Raw genomic sequence first — 18,565 nt, 5'->3', positions numbered from 1 at the left:
TACCCTTTGGGGTTGGAAAGATTCAAGGCCGTATCCATAAGGGGAGCAGTTCCCCACCATAGGAGTCATTATACACATTATGATCCTGCAGTGGGTCTGAATGTACAAAATACAGCTCCCCAGCATGGATGTCTGAAAAGTTAGCCAGAAATTCCTCAGGACTGAAGCCAACCCACACTGTATACCTATAGTCTATGGTGCGGATGGAATAGCCCATGATCTTTATATCTTTCAAACTCGGCTTGTCAGAATTCCACTGAGGGGAGTCTGCAGGCCGTGGGTACTGGCTGTAGGCAATGGCCTCGCGGGGGTTACCATGGAGGTCCGAATCCTCCTCCGAGTCATGGAACTGAAAATGCTTCAGAAGGTTCTGGCCTTCTCTGCACAGCTCCACGTGAAAGGAGGGCACAGGGCATCGGGGTGGGAGTGGCAGTCCCACCAGGCCAGCGAGCGTGGGGAAGAGAGAGACAAGCTCCACGAGTTCCTCAGTCCGCCTGCCTGAAACGGGAAGCAACATGGCAGTGCGTTATGTCACAAAAACGCCGCCGGGCCCAGCAGAAAAGCAGCAGCCCGCCTGGGCTCCACAGGACCCTTTTCTTTGACAGCATCTCTTTTAGCCCAAAAATTTGAGAGGCGAGGCCAACTTGGCACGTCACCCTCTTCAACCTACTCATCCAACACAGGACAAGAAATAGGTACCCAGCAAGAGTGTCATCCACTTCCCAAATAACATGCCTCCGGAAACTCTCAGAACTTTGATAGATGTCGATGGTTGTAGAGGGGCTTCAGGCCTTTGGTTCATAGGGTCGCTATGAGTCCTGCTCGACTCGAAGGCAATCAGCAAGTCTGGCGCACTTTGAAAAACCATCTCCTGTTTAGTACAGAGGGTAAAACAACTGAAGCACTGCTGTGACAACAGGACTCTGCCTTCGAGCCAGCACTGAAATCTTAATCCTGCACTTGGCATTGATTCTGGCCATTATAATGCACCTTGGTTTGGAACCACCACCTTGGCCTTTCAGCACCTTTAGGGGTTTGCTTATGCTGCTCAACCGCACTTTCCAAACACTTGATTTGCACAAAAAGAAAAAAATCTGGCACAATGTCAAGATTGGGGCTGACACTACACACGGCCAAGTTATCACTAATAATGGGACCAGAAGCCATGAAGTGGCCTGATGTGAGGCAATGGGAGGACACCAAGTCACAAACAGAACCGTGACTCCGGTCATGTGGAAACAATGAAATGTTCAGGAACTGTGGGACCCCGCGGTCAGTGAGATGATGGGGCCAGCGCCCTTGAGGCTTGTCGGCTGCCGTGAAGACTGCTGTGAGGAGGTGGCATTCAGTGAAGCAGGGACACAGCAAGGAGACCATGGGGCAAGCTGTAAGCCAGCCAGAGGCGGTGGCAACCTGCTCCCAGGTGGTGGCAGTGGACACACTGAGTGGTCAGATTATGCCAGATGCCACAGTAACACTCCCTAGTGTATGCTTCAAGCAAGCGCCCGCCACTTACCTCCAGACAAGGCTCTAGAAAACAGCTCACAGGAGGAACTCACCAGCAGCACAGTGGATGCAACTCACGGTCAGCAATAATGTGGGCCGACTGCTCATGAGCACTGCGGGCCATGAGAGAAAGGCCCCAGATCTGTGCCATCCACTGTGCTCGCCTCTAGCCACATGCAGCAAATGGGCACTTGAACTATGGCAGTGTAACTTAAAACCGTAGAATTATACTTCTCTTTAATCCACTGATATCTTCAATAAATAGAGCCGGGACCACTGGATCCCCGCATGGAAGAGTGAAGCTGGAACCGTACCCCACATCATTATGAAAATCAACACAAGACAGATGAAGGACTTAACTCTAACAGCTACAGCCAGAAACCTCTTCGAAGAACACACAGGACATACAATTGTATGTTCTTAAAAGAACATACAATAAATCGTATTGACACTGGCTACATAATGATTTTTTTTAAAATATGACAACAAAAGCACAAGCAACACACACAAAATAAACAAATGGGACAGCATCACGATGACACCGGCTCAGAGCGGGGACTCTATAATGCTCTGACCAATGAGTCAACTAGCATTGTTGCCATATGCCTTCAAGTCACCAGACCCACAGCAGTTCTACAGGACAGAGTAGAACCGTCCGACAGACTTCCCAAGGGTCTACCTCGGTGGAAAGACTGCTACATCTTTCGCCCACGGAATAGCTGCTGGGTTCAAAGGACTAACGTTACAGTCAACAGCCCAGAGCTCAAGCAACATGGTTCACTTCGGCATATTGTATACCTGGCTCCATCAGTTCCGAGCTGGACTCTAAAGGGTCGATGTAAGGAAAAAGCTTTGCGCCTGTCCCTGGAAGCAAAGCTGTCCTACCAGGAACATAGAACATCAGGGGCACGCGAGTGGCGACATCGAAGTTGCTGTATTTGGCCCATTCTCCATGTTCACCGAGTGACCACCCTGGTGCAGAAAAAGCACAGAACAGGAATCACTGTAAACTGGAGCTGACAGCATTTAACAACAACTTCCACGAAACTGACTGTGGACCCAAGTAAAACTAAATCCTTGACAACATCAGTATTTTTCCCCTTTAACCCAATGCTGCTTATTGGTCCAGTTGTTTGTTTTCTTTCTGCTGAGGTGTATATACCATACTCCAAAAACAAACCCATGATCGTTAGGTTGATTCCATCTCATACATATACATACTATTGACAAAAAAAAGAAACCTTTCAATCTCAGATCCTTATCCCTGATCTGAAATATCTTTTGCAATACAACTATTCCAAGTCATCCATTCCTAACAACCTTTTTAGGCTGTAGACCCATTTTTACATTAACAAATTCGCATAAGCACTTAGTGCTTAGTGTTCCCAAAAAGGTTAGAGAAGTCACTCAGGACCGCCGCAACTGCTAACACCTGAAACAGGATGGTGCGGATTACGCACAGCCGCTCACCACCCGTCTCACATAATGCTGCAGTCAGTCCTGCTGTGAGGGCCTGGGTGTTCCTACGGGGTTTCAAACACCAGCCGGGTCACCCCAGGTTGACAGACAGCAGCGGAGCTTCCAGACTAGGAAGGGAAACAAAGGTGCCATCCTTCTGAAAAATCAGCTACTGAACACAGCAGAAGACTGCCGATGCAGCCCTGGAGGAGGCACTCCATAGTTTGGGAGGCACTCAAAATACTCAGTGGTTGCAACAATGGACTTGAGCAGATCACTTGTCCTGAGGGTGATGGAGAAGCGGGCAATGCCTTGTTCTGCTATACACGAGGTCAACTCCACAGCAACTCTGGTCCTCAGAACAGGGCTGGAACCTCTTCCAAGTCAAGAGCGCTCCCTCAAGAAGGACCACTGTGGAAAGGCACCTTTTAGTGATCACCATTCAATCAAGGTAGCCCTCCAAAAAAAACCCAAGACAGCCCTCTATCAATGAAACAACTGCACCAGGCCCTATGAACATGGACAAGGATGACTGTTAGTGAAAAGGAAGCTGTGTGAGAAGAGACAGCAAGGGGTCGGATGAGTGAGCCACTGCGGGGGGGGGGACATGAGGTTGGCGCCATCGGCCCCCGCCACTGCAACCAGGATCATGGGCGTCCAGGGGAGCTAGCTAGTGGTGTTAGGAGGTTGTAACCAGTCAGTTGGCTGGAACATTTTCCTTTTTTATGACAAGGTCACCTGTGTTCTGGGAGATCTAGGCGAAAGGAGGGGGGATGAAGAAGGGGAAAATACAACTACTCCAACAGAGGAAACCACCGGTTGATTCCACGCAGTAATCCCACCAGGTGCTAGAGCACAAAGGGGTGAAGGGATTTCTCTAGGAAAAGGCTCAGGGCCGAATTCGCTGACTGGTACCCACACGCATGAGGCATTTCTTTGAGCCCTCCAGCACTGGGCAGTCAAGGACGATCTTCGTGTCACTTGGAATAACTCAGTTCCATTTCAGGCAAAAAGTAGGATACAGCCCCAGAAAAGATGGAGCGTTGAGAAGCCCAGGCCCTGGCAGAGAGGACAGCAGGGATGGGAAAGGAGGACAGAAGCAGGCCAGAGAGTCCTGCTGGGATTGTTCCGCATCCTCCTCCAACTCTGGACTAGCAGGGAGGCCAGGGAAGCTGTCCCACAGAAGGAGGGCCCCGCTGAGCCCACCAAGTGAAAGAGCAGTTCACACACGTTCCTCTCGAATCCAACCTCCTGCACCATCCAAAATCCCTCTGTGACTCATGGGGCCCTGAAGTCATCCACAAGTCCCAGGCCACCAAGCTGATTCTGGGCAGTGCTAACGACAAACCAGAGTGCTCCTCAGTCTCAGGCCATCTGAAAGACAGCCCATCTCCGCACCAAGTTCCGAGGCCCCGAGGGACTTACCGTGATCGGAAGTGAACACAACAATGGTGGAGCTGGCCAGCTGCAGATCCTCCAGCGCGTTCAAAAGGCGGCCGACCTGAGTGTCCAAGTACGAGACAGAGGCGAAGTAGCTCTGACGGATCTTCCGCTGCAAAGTGAAAAACAGTAATGGCAGTGGCTGGCATTTCCACCTGCAGTCGCGCTCCCTGGGCCCGTGTTCTCCTGGACGCACTTGGTGACTTTTCTCAGACAAATGTAGTGTGAATGGCTTCACATCTGTGGTCCCTCTTGCACCTGCAGAGTCACAGCTAAACTTTCGGGGCCAACGGTCAGGTCTTTCTAAGCTAATCAGCTTTCACTCTGGGGTGCAGAGCCCAACAGATGCACGTGCCACTTCTGTCTCTGCTTCCCTCTAGCACACATTCATACAAGGGTCAGCCGATGGGCATGTACGGACACTGACCCCCTCGGCCCCCACCCAAGTCCACACAGGCAGGCTGACCCCATGAGACCTTTCCTCTGACACTCCCCTAAGCCAGCACACAACAGCAATGGCTGGGGGTCACACGCTGCAGCTGTCATGAATAGCTTCTCTCTAAGCAACTCCTAGCAGAACAGGAGAGAAGCAATGGAGGGAGGAGAGAACAGTCCCCCCTGCACAACCACAAACCCAGCAGGGACCTCAGGAGTAGCCAAGCTGATGTGAGCTGAACTGTGTCCCCCAAAAAGATATGTTCAGGTCCTCATCCTAATATCTATGACCATGAGCCATTTTGGCAATTGGATCCTTGCAGACGTAACAAGGTAAGGCGAGGTCAGACCGGGTTACAGTGGGCCCTAAGCTAGTGACTGGCATCCAAAACAGAGGGAAATTTGAGCACAGACACACAGGAGGAAGACTATGCGACAATGGAGACAGATCAGGATGGTGTGTACAAACGAATCAATGCCAAGCACTGTCAGGAAGCACCGGAAGTGAGGAGAGATGCAAGGATGACCTGTCAGGATAACTGGGTGCTGGCTATTCACGGGTCCCCACTCCTTCTTGTGTGGGGCCTTGAAAAGAGGACACAGGTTTGGAGATGAGAAGGCCTAAGCATCAGGGGTGACCCACAAAGACTGAGCCCTGAGGAAATCAGGGGAGGCTGCACAGAGGAATTTCACAGAAGAGGCCTGAAGGATGAGTTGGCATTTGCAATCACACAGTGCAGGTAGGGCGCTCTAGGCAGGGGCTTCAGCGTGTAGACCAGCACAGAGTGCCACAGAGCAGGTGTGTGGGGCCGCTGAGGCTGGGGATAGAAATGAGGAGGAGGCAGCTCGGGCCCAGGTCAGTGCACGGCACGTGGTGGGTGTGCAGCCGACGTGGGAGACTGGAACGGAATGAGTGAGCCAAGGAAAGGTCTGCTGCAGTGAAGGCTAAAAAGCTGAAGGCAGATGGAGGAGGAATCTAGGGGACCCCGGGCAAAGTGGGGGGGAGGGTGGACAAGGAACACGAGTGAGGAATCCAAAGGTGGACTCTAGATGTCTCAATCAGCACGAGGTGGTGGTCACACGAAGACCAGGAGGCAGAAGAGGGGGACAGGTGGGTAGGCAGGGTGGCAGGCCTCTGTGCCCGCTGCCTCGAAGTGGCCCTGGCAGGGAGATGGGCAGGCAGGTGTGACGGTCAGCAGCGAGGCCTGGGCTGGAGAGGAGGCTCGAGGACTCACTGTCAGCAGGGAACTGACGAGAAGGGCAGAACATAGGCCTGGGCGTGACCGTGAGGACAAGTACCTCCTAAGCCATGGGGACTGAGACGGGAGGAGGCTCAGGTGGGCGAGTGGATCTAGAAGGGGTGCTGTGGTCACCAGTAGAGAAAGCAGCACACCACTGAGGGAGGTCACCCTTGTGGTGCAGAGACGACAGCAGGGCGGGCAAGGGTGGGCACGAGAGGGGAGAAGAAGCAGGAAGGGGCGAGGAGGGGTAGGCAGTCAGCACAGGGGAACCTGTCTCCAAGCAAAGGCCCAGGAAGGATGGTAGGAAGACACCAGACACTAGCACGAGCTCCCGGAAGGGATCCACACAGTCAAGCCCGCTTAAGACCTTCAGACTCTAGAACTGTTCTTAGAAGTCATCACTCAGGGTTATGCTCTGTTACAGCCGCCCCAGGGCAGGACAACAGTGGGACACAACAGTGTGAGGAGTCCATCTCCGAGGCTGCTCCACGGGACAGGAGGTGCCAGTTAGCTGGCAGGGGCCCTGGTGGTGCCCCAGCTCCCTCCGCACCAAGACCCTGCTCACTAAGCCCCCAAGAGGGACATGCTCCTGGGAAGATACCCACAGAGGGGCCCTGCAATCAAAGGCAGCCCACACTCTGATCCAGAAGGAAGCTGCCCACCTCTGGAGCTGACGCGTTGTCAGTCACCGGAAATAAAGGCCCTCACCACTGTGCCCACGTCTACTGAGTGACTAGACTCTCCAGGCGCTCTCTGCCCTGGAAGCAGCACTAGCAGATGGAGACTTTCGAGGCACCACAGCACCCTGCACGTTGAGTACAACACTGCAGAGCAGTTTCTACGGAGAAAGAGGGCCTCACTGATGCCATGACGTCCCGGAAGCGCACCAGTACCTGAAAGTCCACAGGAATGGGGCCATAGGGCACGGTGACATTCAAAGCCTGCACGTCCTCCCGCTCCCTGATGTCCATCCAGGGGTTGTAGGCCACAGCAGGGAGGCCAGAAGGCACCTCAGGGTCAGGGGCCAGGGTGATGTTCTCCAAGGGATACAACTTCTGAAACTCCTTGAGAATACAAAGGCACAAGGCTTTCACTACAGCTGTTGTCACTGCCTTTCCCAGAAGACTGTGATGCACTTAAATGGTGGCTCACCAACACCCCCCAACTGGAAGTCAGGACTTGGGTCACCTCACATGGGGTCAGTGGCAATGAAACTAGGAAACTTCTGTCTCCTATGAAGTAAGCAGTGATAGTTCTCTCCTCATACAAACGCATAGCCTCCTGACGCATTTCCCACCTGCCTCCAGCTAGGAAAACTGTGCAGATGGGTGGCGGGGTCCCCAGGCCCACCCTGAGGTTTGGAAACATGCCGAGAGGACTCTCCAGACTCAGTGCTGCTGTCCTCAGCATAGGCAATGAAGAGCAACGGCCCCCGGGGTGCAGGCGGGGAGACAAGCCTCGATCTTCCACAGTCGTCCTCTAGTGGACACACCCGAGGAAGGCTGGGAAAGGATCTAGAGAGGAAAAGGCTCCCTCCTCTAAGTGGCACCCCAAGCACCGTGCTCCAGTGCCCTGTGTCAAAGGGTCTGGACCTGGGGACAGCAGTTGTTAAAGAGGACTTGCAGTCCTGGCCTGGTGCCCCTTCTTTTGCTCTGGTGACCAACTGGGAGTATGGTGATCTCCCCAACCAATTCACTGAGCTCAAGACAAAGAAAGCAAAGCTCTCCTTGTGAGAGCAGAGCGTTTCTGCCAGGATTCTTGCATGTCCGAAGGCCTTCTTGGCCCTGAGCTCAGAGTGGCATCTTCCCTCCACTGGGACCCAGTGTCTGTCAGGCATTCCTGGGAACAGGAGACAGTGGAACAGGGCCACTTTTGTACGACCACCCCCACCACAAAGTGTCATCACTACAGCAGTTCTACTGGACCAACCCTCGAGCAGCTCTTCACCTTGGGGTATCTGAAAGGGATGTGCGGCTTGTGGTACCCAACAGCCAGGAAGAAAGGCCTGCTCGATGTTGTCATCTTTTCCAATAGCTGGATGGCCCGCTCAGTGCTTTGCATGTCAGGCAAGGTGCCCTCCGGCACATCCACCACATCCACAGGACACAGCAGGTTGGCGTGCAGCTGTCCATCTTGCCCCCTGCAAGTCTTTCCAAACAAAATATACAAAGTCCGCTTGACACATGCAGCAAGCAGAAGTCAGGAGGGCTCCGCCCATGGGATTAGTGTTCACAGTGCCGGCCCCCCGGGTGTTCACTAGAAGAATGGAAACAAACTCGGTTCTTGGTCTACCTCTTCACTGGGCCTCGTGCTACACAGCCCGACGCCTTCCCTGGCAAGGCACGACACAGAGAAAAGCCGCAAACCTGCCTGCAAAGTGTGGCATGCCCCCGAACCAGCCTCCACCTGCTGGCTGAGAAGCAAGGGGCCTCACAGCAGGGCCCCTTTTACCTGCTTACCTTGGTGTTTTCGTACACCTCAGAGGAGGGGTGGTAGGGCGGAATGGACCAGCTATAAGGAGAATCGTCACTGTGGTTGGAAGTTATTCCTAGAAGGGAAACAAGGAAGTCCTTAAATAGAGCCTGAAGGTCTTTCTGTGCCCTCTGCCCTGCACAAAAGGAAAGCGGTAAACAATTGGGCCTGTTTTCTCATCTATCCGAGCAAGGGCTTGGGCCAGATGAGAAGTCCATACTAAAGCCAAGCCAGGTGTCAAGCTGTGGGTTCAGCAGCTCACCTCCTACTTACTCCCACATGATTTGGGTTAAGCTCTGTTACAGATGCACATATGTCTTACAGAAAAGGCTGCTCAAATTCCAACCCTGCACCTATGAATGCGGCCTTCCTTGGAAACTGGGTCTCTATGGATGGAGCCAGTTAACAGGAAGCCATATTGCAGGACAGGGAGAAGAGAAAGACAAAGAGCAGCTGGGGAGCTGGCAGCAAGCCTGCAAGGATGGAGCCACCGGAGCCAGAGGATGTGGAAAAGGGTCTTCCCCCAGAGCCTTCAGAGAGGACAGCCCGCCCATACCGTGACCTTGGACTTCTAGCCTCCGAAAAGTGAAAGGGACTAAATTTCGGTTGTTTTAAGCCAGGAGTCCCTGGACAATACAGTGGATAAAGGGCTTGGCTGCAAACCAACACACATCTGCTTCTGAAATCCCAGCCACTAAGAGTCACCCACTTCAAGTCAGATGCACCTGGGCAGCAATTAGTCTTTTGTTTGCAATCAACCACTTTGTGGGGATTTGTGACAGCAGCCTAGCTTTTAAGCCCACACCAGATCCCTCCCACAGCCTGCGGAGGGCAACAGAGGCACATGTGCCAGCCTCTGCCAAGTGAGGGCGGGGAGGCTCAGCAGAAGCCAGGGCCCCCATGAGAGGCAAAAATCTACGTGGACAGACAGCACACTGCCAGATGAAACCAAGGACCAAGCAGCAGCTGTGCAGAGGGCCGGCACCATGTGGGCCCGGGAGCTAACCTAGAAGGCCCTGCCCCAGCAGTCACACACGGGCCTCATGCGTGACCCTGGCCGAGTCACGGTCCCTCCTCTTCATCCAAGAACCCCCATCTTCAGGGAACTTTCAAAGGCGTTCCCCACCTGGGTCTGGAGGCGTCCCTTTGAGATCATCAGGACAGCAATCACTCCGCCCTCACAGCCAAGGCATCTGAGGCTCACAGGGGACTAATGACCTGCCACAGTCAACTGCACAGCTAAGCAGCAGCAGAGGTGGGCCTAGAACCTGAGTCCTGGAGTTCTGGTGCCACTGGCCACCAGCAGCTCACTCTGTTTTCAGAGATGTTCACTCCAGCGTTCTGTATGGCAGCAAGGAACGGAAAGCAATTCGGAGTTCCATCACAGACTGCAGTGTGATGGATCTGCGTGTTTAGACTATGACCTGGCTGTGAAAAAGGACTCTGGATAAGCGGTGCTTTGACTCACAGTACCCCTGCAGTGGGTTTCCAAAACAGTACGTTTTTATGGAAGGGGACTCATCTTTCCCTCCTGGAGTGGCTGGTAGATCTGAACTTCCAACCTTTCGGTTAGCAGCCGTTTTAGAATTACGACTGAACAAATAATTCCATTTTCAAGTGGAATATATACATATCCCAAAAGATACATATGCCAAAGACCTGAAAGCAGACTCCACGAGATGCATGTATACGGATGGCCACTCAGCACTGTTCACAAAAGGTAAAAGGCTGAAACTACTCAGGTGTCCATCAACAAAATGTGCTCTGTCCACACTGCGCAAAGTGAGAAAAAAGGAACAAGTAGTGAATGAGGCCATGCAGGCAAACTAGTGTAGAGGCAAAGGGAGGTAGGGAGTATGTCCCCATTAATCCCCCCGAAACAGACACCTGAAAAGGGCTGAAACGTCATGAAATTCAATCCTCACAGTGAAAGGGTTATTTATAGAAGTTTGAGAAGAATAACTACATGGGCAAATTTTCGTGTCTTAAAAAATTCTATAAAAAAAAAATTCTAAGCTATAAAATAACATGGCTAAAATGATCTCCAATAAGAAAAGTAACCGGCACAGAAAGGGGAACCGAGAACACAGGGTGGTGGGAGAGCCAGTGGCTTGTATTCTCGTTGATATTTTCCTTTTCTCCTGACATTTGGTCAAATTCACCCACACACGTTTATAAATACGAAATACCCGCATTCTCATGGCACATGAAAACCAGCCAAGGGTTTAAGGGAAGGCACGTGACCAGTACTGGGGCCACTGGCCTCTGCCCTTTCACACAGGGGACAGGGCAGCTCGACAGCCCAGCTACCCTGGAGGCCTTCACTGACAAGCCCTGAGGAACAGAGGGTCAAGAGCAGGGCTGGGCTCGTACCCCACACTTCCGGCGCCCTATCCTGTGTCCTCCCTACTGTCCAGGGGGCTCAAGGAACCAAAGAGCCCCATGGCTTATTTCTGAAAGGAGCAAGAACTCGTTCTGTGGTTTTTCACTCTCACTGAGAATGCGAAGCCACACTGCCAAGTGAAAAGGTGGCAGTGGCTAATGAAGGGCCCACCCCACTAGACAAGGCCCCTTCCAAGACATGCCAAGCCCAGAAAGAACTGCTCTGCTTGGGCATGAACAAAAGGAAGTCAAGGCTTAGGAGAGCGAGGCGTACCAGGGTGAAAGACTTTTCCAACCGACATGGTCACATAGCCATTCTCTTTGAAGTACTGGGGGAGGGTGGAGAAGTTGCCAGCATGCACCCTCCAGTAGGAATTGAAGTCATAGAGGCGAGTGGTGTCAGGCCGCCTTCCCGTGAGGAAGGACACGCGGCTCGGGGCGCACACTGCTTGCTGGGAGGAAACAGAAGCAGAGTTAATCACCCTCAGAGAAAAACAGACCTGTCATCTGGAAGGTGCCACACAGCTTCCTGAAGGCCTCTGTCAACAGAGTGGAGGCTGAGTCACCACGGCAATCAGCAGCAGTGCGGCCTAGCCTTGGTGCCAGAATCAAGTCTCCCCAGAAGGTAAATGGAGGCCGTGGCAGAAAATGGCATGTGAGTGCCTCTCACCAGTCACAGAGCAGCCACTACCCTCAAGTGGCACCAGGAGCGGCTCAGGAGGGACGCTCCATGGCAATCACCCAAAGGGGGCATTCTGCAGTGCCCTTCCTCCTGAGCCCCACCTTGGCCAGAAAACTGGGCAGGAGCGTGCCTCCTGGTCAAGTTCACTTGCACAAGCATCCTTGTGTGCAGTCAACTGGCTTTTCTCTACTACCCTGGTACAGACTGGTACCCTCTAACCCCAAGGTATCTGGCACCATCAGTGTCTTCTAATGACAGGCCCACCCCTCCGGCCCCAAGGCCCACACCCACACCTGGGGTCCTGGACATACCTGGGCAAAGGCATTCTGGAAAAGGAGGCTGTGCGATGCCAGCTGGTCAATGTTTGGAGACCTCACGAGCTTGTCCCCGTAACAGCCCAGGGAGGTGCGCAGGTCATCCACGACAATAAACAGGATATTCAGAGCATCTTCTGGGAGGAAGAGAAGAGGGGGGAGGCTTGGTGAGATCAGCCATGCTACACCTGGGGCAGGGCTTGGAGCACTGAGAACCCAAGGCTAGACCATGCCCTCACCAGCCCATTGCCAAGCCAGTGCCCATGCTGGACCTGCAGGGCAGGGGTGGCACTGGGGACATAAACCCACACTCTGTCTCGGTGGCTCTTGGGGCGCAGTGTGCAGAGAAACAATAGTCTTGTGTGATAGGATGAAGCTATGATTAAGGAAGGAGGGGGGATGTAAAGATATGAACGGAGGTAAGGCCTCGCACAGACTGTGAGAAAGACAGATGGCGAAAGGGAGGGAGCGAGAAGGGAAGGATGTTGGCAGGGGCAGAAAGACAGGTGGTGGGAGGGATGAAGGATGGAGGGAGATAAGGTGAAAGGGCAAGGAGGAGGGAGGCAAGGCTGAACGGATTGACAAAGAAGACAAAGGGTGAAAATGGAGGGATGCACTGACGGAAGGCGGCGAAGATGGGTGGATGTGCGACAGAAAAATGGAAAGAGGGAGAGAAAGATGGATGGCTGAAGGGAAAGGAGGAAAAGCAGGGAAAACGGGGCAAAGGAAGATGGAGGACGGGAAAGATAGACGGATGAAGGAAAATGGAGGAAGGGACGCATGAAGGAATGATGGGAAGGAAGATGTGAAAATGGATGAAGGGAAGAGGAACGAGAGGGAAAGATGGTGGCTGGAGGGAAGGAGAAAAGGGGTGGAAGTGGATGGAGGGAGGGAGGGCAGGAAAATACGGGGACGAAGAAACGGATGCAGGCAGGGAAGGTGGGAAGGAAGGACGCTGCGGAGGAGCGAGGCGGAGCGGCCCGGAGGGGCAAGGGCTCGGGGGCCACCTGCGGTCGAGTTCCTCTGCGCCACTGATGCCAGGGCCGCGCCGACGGAGGCCAGCACCAGACCCAGCCCGAGCAGGCCCCGGGCCGGCCATGGCGGCGGCACCTCGGCTCCGGGCCGCCCCGCAGGACGGCAGCGGCCGCCTGTGGCCACAAGGCCACGGCACCGCTGCCTCCGCCGCCGCCTGCGCCGCTCTGTCAGGAACAACGAACACTAACTGCGCCAGGCGGCCGCCCCCGCCCAAGCGACGCCGGGCCCAGAGCAAGCGCGCCTGCGCACAGCCCTCTCCCGGCCCCGCCCCGGCCCGCAGGGGGCGGGGCCTCGCCCAGCTCGTGGCGCAAGCGCGTGATCTGAGCGTGAAGCGCGGGCTGTCAGCCCCGCCTGCCTTCCCCGGGTTCAAACACCGTCTCCTTCACGGGGACCCTTCGCTTTGAGGCCTCCTTATTCTATCGCCAAAGGTCCCCTGCCGGCGTAGTGGACAGTAGCTGTAAGCCTGAAGGCATGCTGTTCGAATCCACCAGCTAGAAGGATGGGCAATCTCCTCCCGGTTGATTAACTGTGTCTGAAAACCCGCCGGAGGATCGAGGTTCCAACTCGAGGGTATACAACAACAGCGGAAAGGTCGGCGGTTCAATCTGCCAGTATCTTCCTGTGATGATCTGCATTGGAAACCCGACGGAGGGGAGGGGGTCCCACTGAGTCAAAACGGCCTGGCTAGTTTGGTTCCGTTTTCCTTCCATCTCTAAGGACTCCCTTTCCTGCTCAACTAAGGATCGCGAACAGTGTCGGTCCCCTGACCGGTGCGTGGGCCTCCAGACAAGCAGTGAAGAATCTTTGACATGCAGCCTGTCTGTCAGGGGGCGTGCCCTGCTGAAAAGTGAAGCAGGGAGGGCAGGGGCGGGAGGGACCTCCCTAGGAAAGTGACAGTTGGACTTGTAGGCGGTGAGAGGGAGGGAGCTGGCCTTGTTAGTTGCGGAAGAACAAAACAGCGAGCTTGTGTGTTGAGAGGCAATGGTTAGCTGCCCCCACTCTGGGCGACAGCCAAGTGCTCAGGACTGGAAAAGCACCAGCTGTGGCACCGTCCTCACGATTTTTGGAAGGAGCTTGCCAGGCCATTCTTAGTCTGGAAACTCCACTCAAACGTGTTCAGCATCACAGCAGCACGAAAGCCTCCACTAACTGAAGGATGATGGTTTGTGCATGAGGAGCACTGGCCAAGATTTGAACCCGTGTTTCTCGGAAAAGCCAAGAAGAAAAGGGAGGAAATGAAAGCAAGGGGTGGAGGAGAAGAGGAAGGAAATGAAGGGGCGATGGGATGGGTGGAAGAAGAGCCGTAACTTTGGTGGCAGAAATCATCTATCTCCTTTGGGCAGAACGTTGGGAAGGCCATTCCTCTGCTAAAAGGGAGCTTCTGGAAAACTGAAGATGTGAGCCAGGCCCTCTACCCGCAGTCTCCTCACTCAGTTAAAATAACGTCGTTCCACAACAGCAGATAGGAGATAGGTTCTGCAGTGCACCCCAGTCATGCAGTACGCTGGCTACAACACTCTTTCTTCTTCCACAGCTCTGGCTAGGAAAGCCCCCAGAGACTAACAGAGGCTTGATCAAGGGCCCCAGCCGAGCTTGAGAGAGAGAGAGCTGATAAAGCAGGCCAGCCCGTGAATCCACAGCAGCTCACTAACATTGCTGTCAAGACTGCTTTGCACCAGCAGGGGGAGACTGTTCACACCAGAACATTGCAGGCACCTCCTCAATCAAGGAAGTTTAAGGCCAATCCCAGGGCTTAAGCCACCAGTCTCACCCAGCACCCAGCTAGCCCTGGTCATCCTGCCACTTGCCCTGTCTTAGTGGCTGCTCAGGCTCTCACCTTTTCTCCTAAAACAAAGATCTGACATTGCTGGAGAGCAAAACTACCCTCCAAAAGAGAGGTCTGACCGATTCTAGAGGCTCCTAGTCAACATGGGCTCCAGGAGCCGTTAGAAAGTTGCTCATGCCCTCATTTGCTCGCACTGCCTCAGAGCTGTGGTGCCAGGGACCTATGTGTGGTGCACTGGTTCTCCCCTAAAGCCTTTCATTACTGCTCCAAAGGGGCTGGGTTTCAGGGTTGGGGAGGAACTAATTTGAAAGTTGAGTGGTGATGGCTGCACAACACAGAGGACATAATTCATATCACTGAGTTTTACACAGAATAGAGGGCAAATGCTGTTTATGTATTTCATGCCAATGAAAGAAAATAGAAAACATCAAACACCCAGCTAGTTGAATAAACCCAGGGGCTGAGACAAAATTTGCCCACAGCCCTGCCTCAAAACATGCATGGAGTTCCTTCGTGGGCTTGTTGAGGGGCAGGAGGGAAGGCAGGTCTAAGTCTGGATCCTTCTGGGTGTGGGCAGACTGGCTACTGGGTGTGCTGTTTTAGCTTTCTTGCCTCAGGATTGTTGTTGTTGTTGTTGTGTATCATCAAGGCAGAACTGACCCATAGCTGACCTTCCAGCAGGTTTTCAGAGGCAGGAAATTGCACAGAAGGAGATTGGCCATCCTTCTCCCGTGGAGCAGCTGGTGGATCCGAACTGCATGCCTTTGGGATTGCAGGGCATTTGGTTACTAATATTTATTTGAACAGTGATACAAAAAGTGAAAGCCCACATGCAGGTCTTCCTGGATTTTGTCAATGCACACACATCTACCATATATAGTTTCATTTTACCTTTATAAGAAATGGAATCATACATCGCATTCTGTAAGTAGATTTTACTTTTCTCAATTACTGTACCTTGGACACCTTACCGTGTGAGCGCATACAGATCTATTATTTTAATAGCTTCACAGTATATCATTATGTTGTTGTTGTTGTTGATAAGTGCCGTCGAGTCACAGGCGACTCATAGCAAGCCTATGAAGGAGAGTCCTCAACACTTGGGTGCCTTTCATCCTCTCTCCAGTTCATAGGGTTTCCGGAGGCAATCTATTATGGAAGTGGATGCCACTCCTCCTTCCACGCTTGTTTTAATCGGGGAGCTCCACCTCACTCTCTGTCCGCATTAGGTACCCAACCATTAACACATTTGACACATCTGTGTCACAGTGTTCAGCCTCACAGCGACCACAAGTGACCACGGGACGGCACCTTGTATACCAGGGCTATACGACCTAGAGGAATGTCTGAACAAAAACAATGAAAGACTGGCCCGAGGGCCGCAGCTTAAAAGTCACCCACCTTGGTCTTGGTCACATCGTTTTCTCTTCACTGGGCCAGCTGATCTCTCTCTCTTTCTCTCTCTGTTGATGTTATTGTTGTTAAGTGTCGTCGAGTTGCAGGCGACTCATAGCGACCCTATGAAGGAGCGTCCTCGACGCTTGGGTGCCTTCCATGCAAGTAAGATCCACTACAGAAATTAAGGTGTGTGTCATCTTACTGTTGCTATTGTTGTTGTGTACCATTGAGTCAGAACTGACACATAGCTGACCCTCCAGCAGGTTTTCAGAGGCACTTAATCGCACAGAAGGAGACTGGCCATCCTTCTCCTGTGGAGCAGCTGGTGGATTTGAACCGTGTGCCTTTGGGATTGCAGCGCAGCTTCTTGCCACTAGGCCGCCAGAACTTCCTAGAATGTAACAATATTGAAGGCATATTGTTTTTAATTTTTTAATAGTGCTCCTGTAACAAATTTATTTTCTCACAGCTCTAGAGGCTAAAGTTCCACTTGTGGGCCTCCTGCCTAGTTTCTTGGGGTTCCTTAGTGTCCACGTTCCCCCTTTGTGGGTCTCTATATCTGTTCCAGAGAGCTGCAGTGGCAGAGGCCAGAGGGCTGTGCTGATAACCCAAAAGCTAAGCTCTATGGAAGCAGCTCCGTGGAAGAAAGATAGGCAATCTCCAAATTACAGCCTCAGAAAACCCGATGGAGGATCAGCTATGAGCTGGCTTTAACTTGACAGTAATGAGAAAGAGAGAATGAGCGCAAAAATAAGACCAAGAAGGTATTAGGTTCAGGCCCCACTTTACACTGGCATGACCTCATTAACATCGTAAAATAAAATGCCTCTTTACAAACAGGATCACATCCACAGATACAGAAAGCAAGAACTTGAACATGTTTATTTCAGACGATACTATTCAGTCCTCTGTATTGATTTCCCAGGGCTGCCTTAACAAAGTACCTTATGAGAACAGAAATCTATTATCTCACAGCTTCAAGGGAAGATCTTTTCTTGTCTCTCCCAGCTTCCTGTAGCCCAGTGTACTTTCTAAGGATTTCACACACAATGATCTCCCTGTGAGTCACCTTCTCATAAAAAATGGCATGAACCAAAACTTTTAAAAAAAGTTGGGAGGAGGAAAATTAGACACACTAAGTGCCTCATTATAAAGTGGAGAGTCAAAGAACAGTTTAAAAGTGATATATGATAGCATATTATGATTATCACAGGAATCCAGAATTAAGGTTGCACAGTGGAGTGCATTGGGGGGGCGGGGGCAGGATCGGTGGGATTGTATACCAACGAAGAAGTTTATCTTTTGCTTTTCAAAGAGAGGAGCAAACTGGGGGGAGGGGGGTAAATAAAAAAGTACAACAATGAATGACTGAAATGCAAAATCTCTGTAAATGTTCATTAAAATTTATAAAATAAAATTTTTTGAAAACTCAATAAAAAAAGAAAATTAAAAAAGTAGAGAGTCAAGAGTTGTGCTGGTAGAAATGGTGATGAGATTATATTCAAAGATGTCATAAGCAATCTTAAAAATTGATAAATCTGTATGTTAGGAGGAGAAGGAGATGAAGGTTGATGAAAGAAAATTGAGGAAGTTGGGTGATGAGCACCTCAGGAGTTAATCATTCCATTATGTGCACTTCTGTACATGTTTAATCAATTTCCATAATCAAGAGTATACTAAATTCATAGAGGAAAAAAAGCCTATGAATAAAGTGCAGTCTCACACCTCACATCGCACAGAGCACGAAGCCATAGAGTTGAGTGAGATATCAAATCCTGAGTCAGAGAGGAGCACAGCATTCACACAGAGGCAAACTGCTGGGAGAATAGAAAGCAGAAAGAATGCAAATATAATACAGGGGAGGAAGACCCTTGGCTATGCATTGCCTACCTCTTGAGAAGAAACAAATAAACAGAAAACAAACACTGCGAAAGTGAATGCAGTTGCTAGACTGTGAAGCTCTGGTGAGACAGCAAATCGTGGGCGGCACAGTTCCGGGTGTGTTGGCCCCGTGGAAGCGGAGATGGCACTGGGCAGAGGCAGCGGGAGGGCAAGAAGGAAATCTGATGAGAAAGCAGCTGAGCCGGGAAAGGCGGGGGGCGTTTCCACTGTGACACTTTTGGAAGATGGCTCCCATTCGTGTTCTGTCCTTTTCCGCGTCCTTCTCGAGCACAGGAAATTGCCATTGTTTTCCTGGGCCACTTTCCTTCCTCAGAAGCTTCCTCCGGCTGCTGGAGGCATTCCTCCAGGTCGTGTGCTCTCCAGGGTTGCATCCAGCCTACCGGTTCCCTTGCCCTGGGACTTCCGGAGCACATTCCTCTCGATCCCGATCCGGGGATGCTGGGCTGGGCGCTCCTGGAAGGCAGGCTCCGCTCCTTCCATTCTCGGCTCTTTGCTCCGGTCTAGTACAGTTGTT

The 18,565-nt window shown here is 52.2% G+C and overlaps 1 protein-coding gene across 1 annotated transcript; it reads right to left on the bottom strand.

The window, feature by feature from the left end:
• Positions 1-22: 22 nt before the first annotated feature.
• Positions 23-18,531, bottom strand: LOC102850588 (iduronate 2-sulfatase-like). Its single transcript, XM_006903302.1, has 10 exons — positions 18,432-18,531; positions 12,938-13,129; positions 11,928-12,064; positions 11,209-11,386; positions 8,540-8,628; positions 8,028-8,228; positions 6,974-7,144; positions 4,390-4,516; positions 2,305-2,478; positions 23-498 (listed from the first exon to the last, which is right to left on the bottom strand). The coding sequence occupies exons 1-10, from the start codon at positions 18,529-18,531 to the stop codon at positions 23-25; spliced, it is 1,845 nt and encodes a 614-aa protein (XP_006903364.1).
• Positions 18,532-18,565: the final 34 nt, after the last annotated feature.

The sequence above is a fragment of the Elephantulus edwardii genome, unplaced genomic scaffold (assembly GCF_000299155.1).
Source record: "Elephantulus edwardii isolate Elephantulus edwardi_28Jun2011 unplaced genomic scaffold, EleEdw1.0 scaffold00556, whole genome shotgun sequence".
NCBI lineage: Eukaryota > Metazoa > Chordata > Mammalia > Macroscelidea > Macroscelididae > Elephantulus > Elephantulus edwardii.
This window is presented reverse-complemented; position numbering and strand designations above follow the sequence as displayed.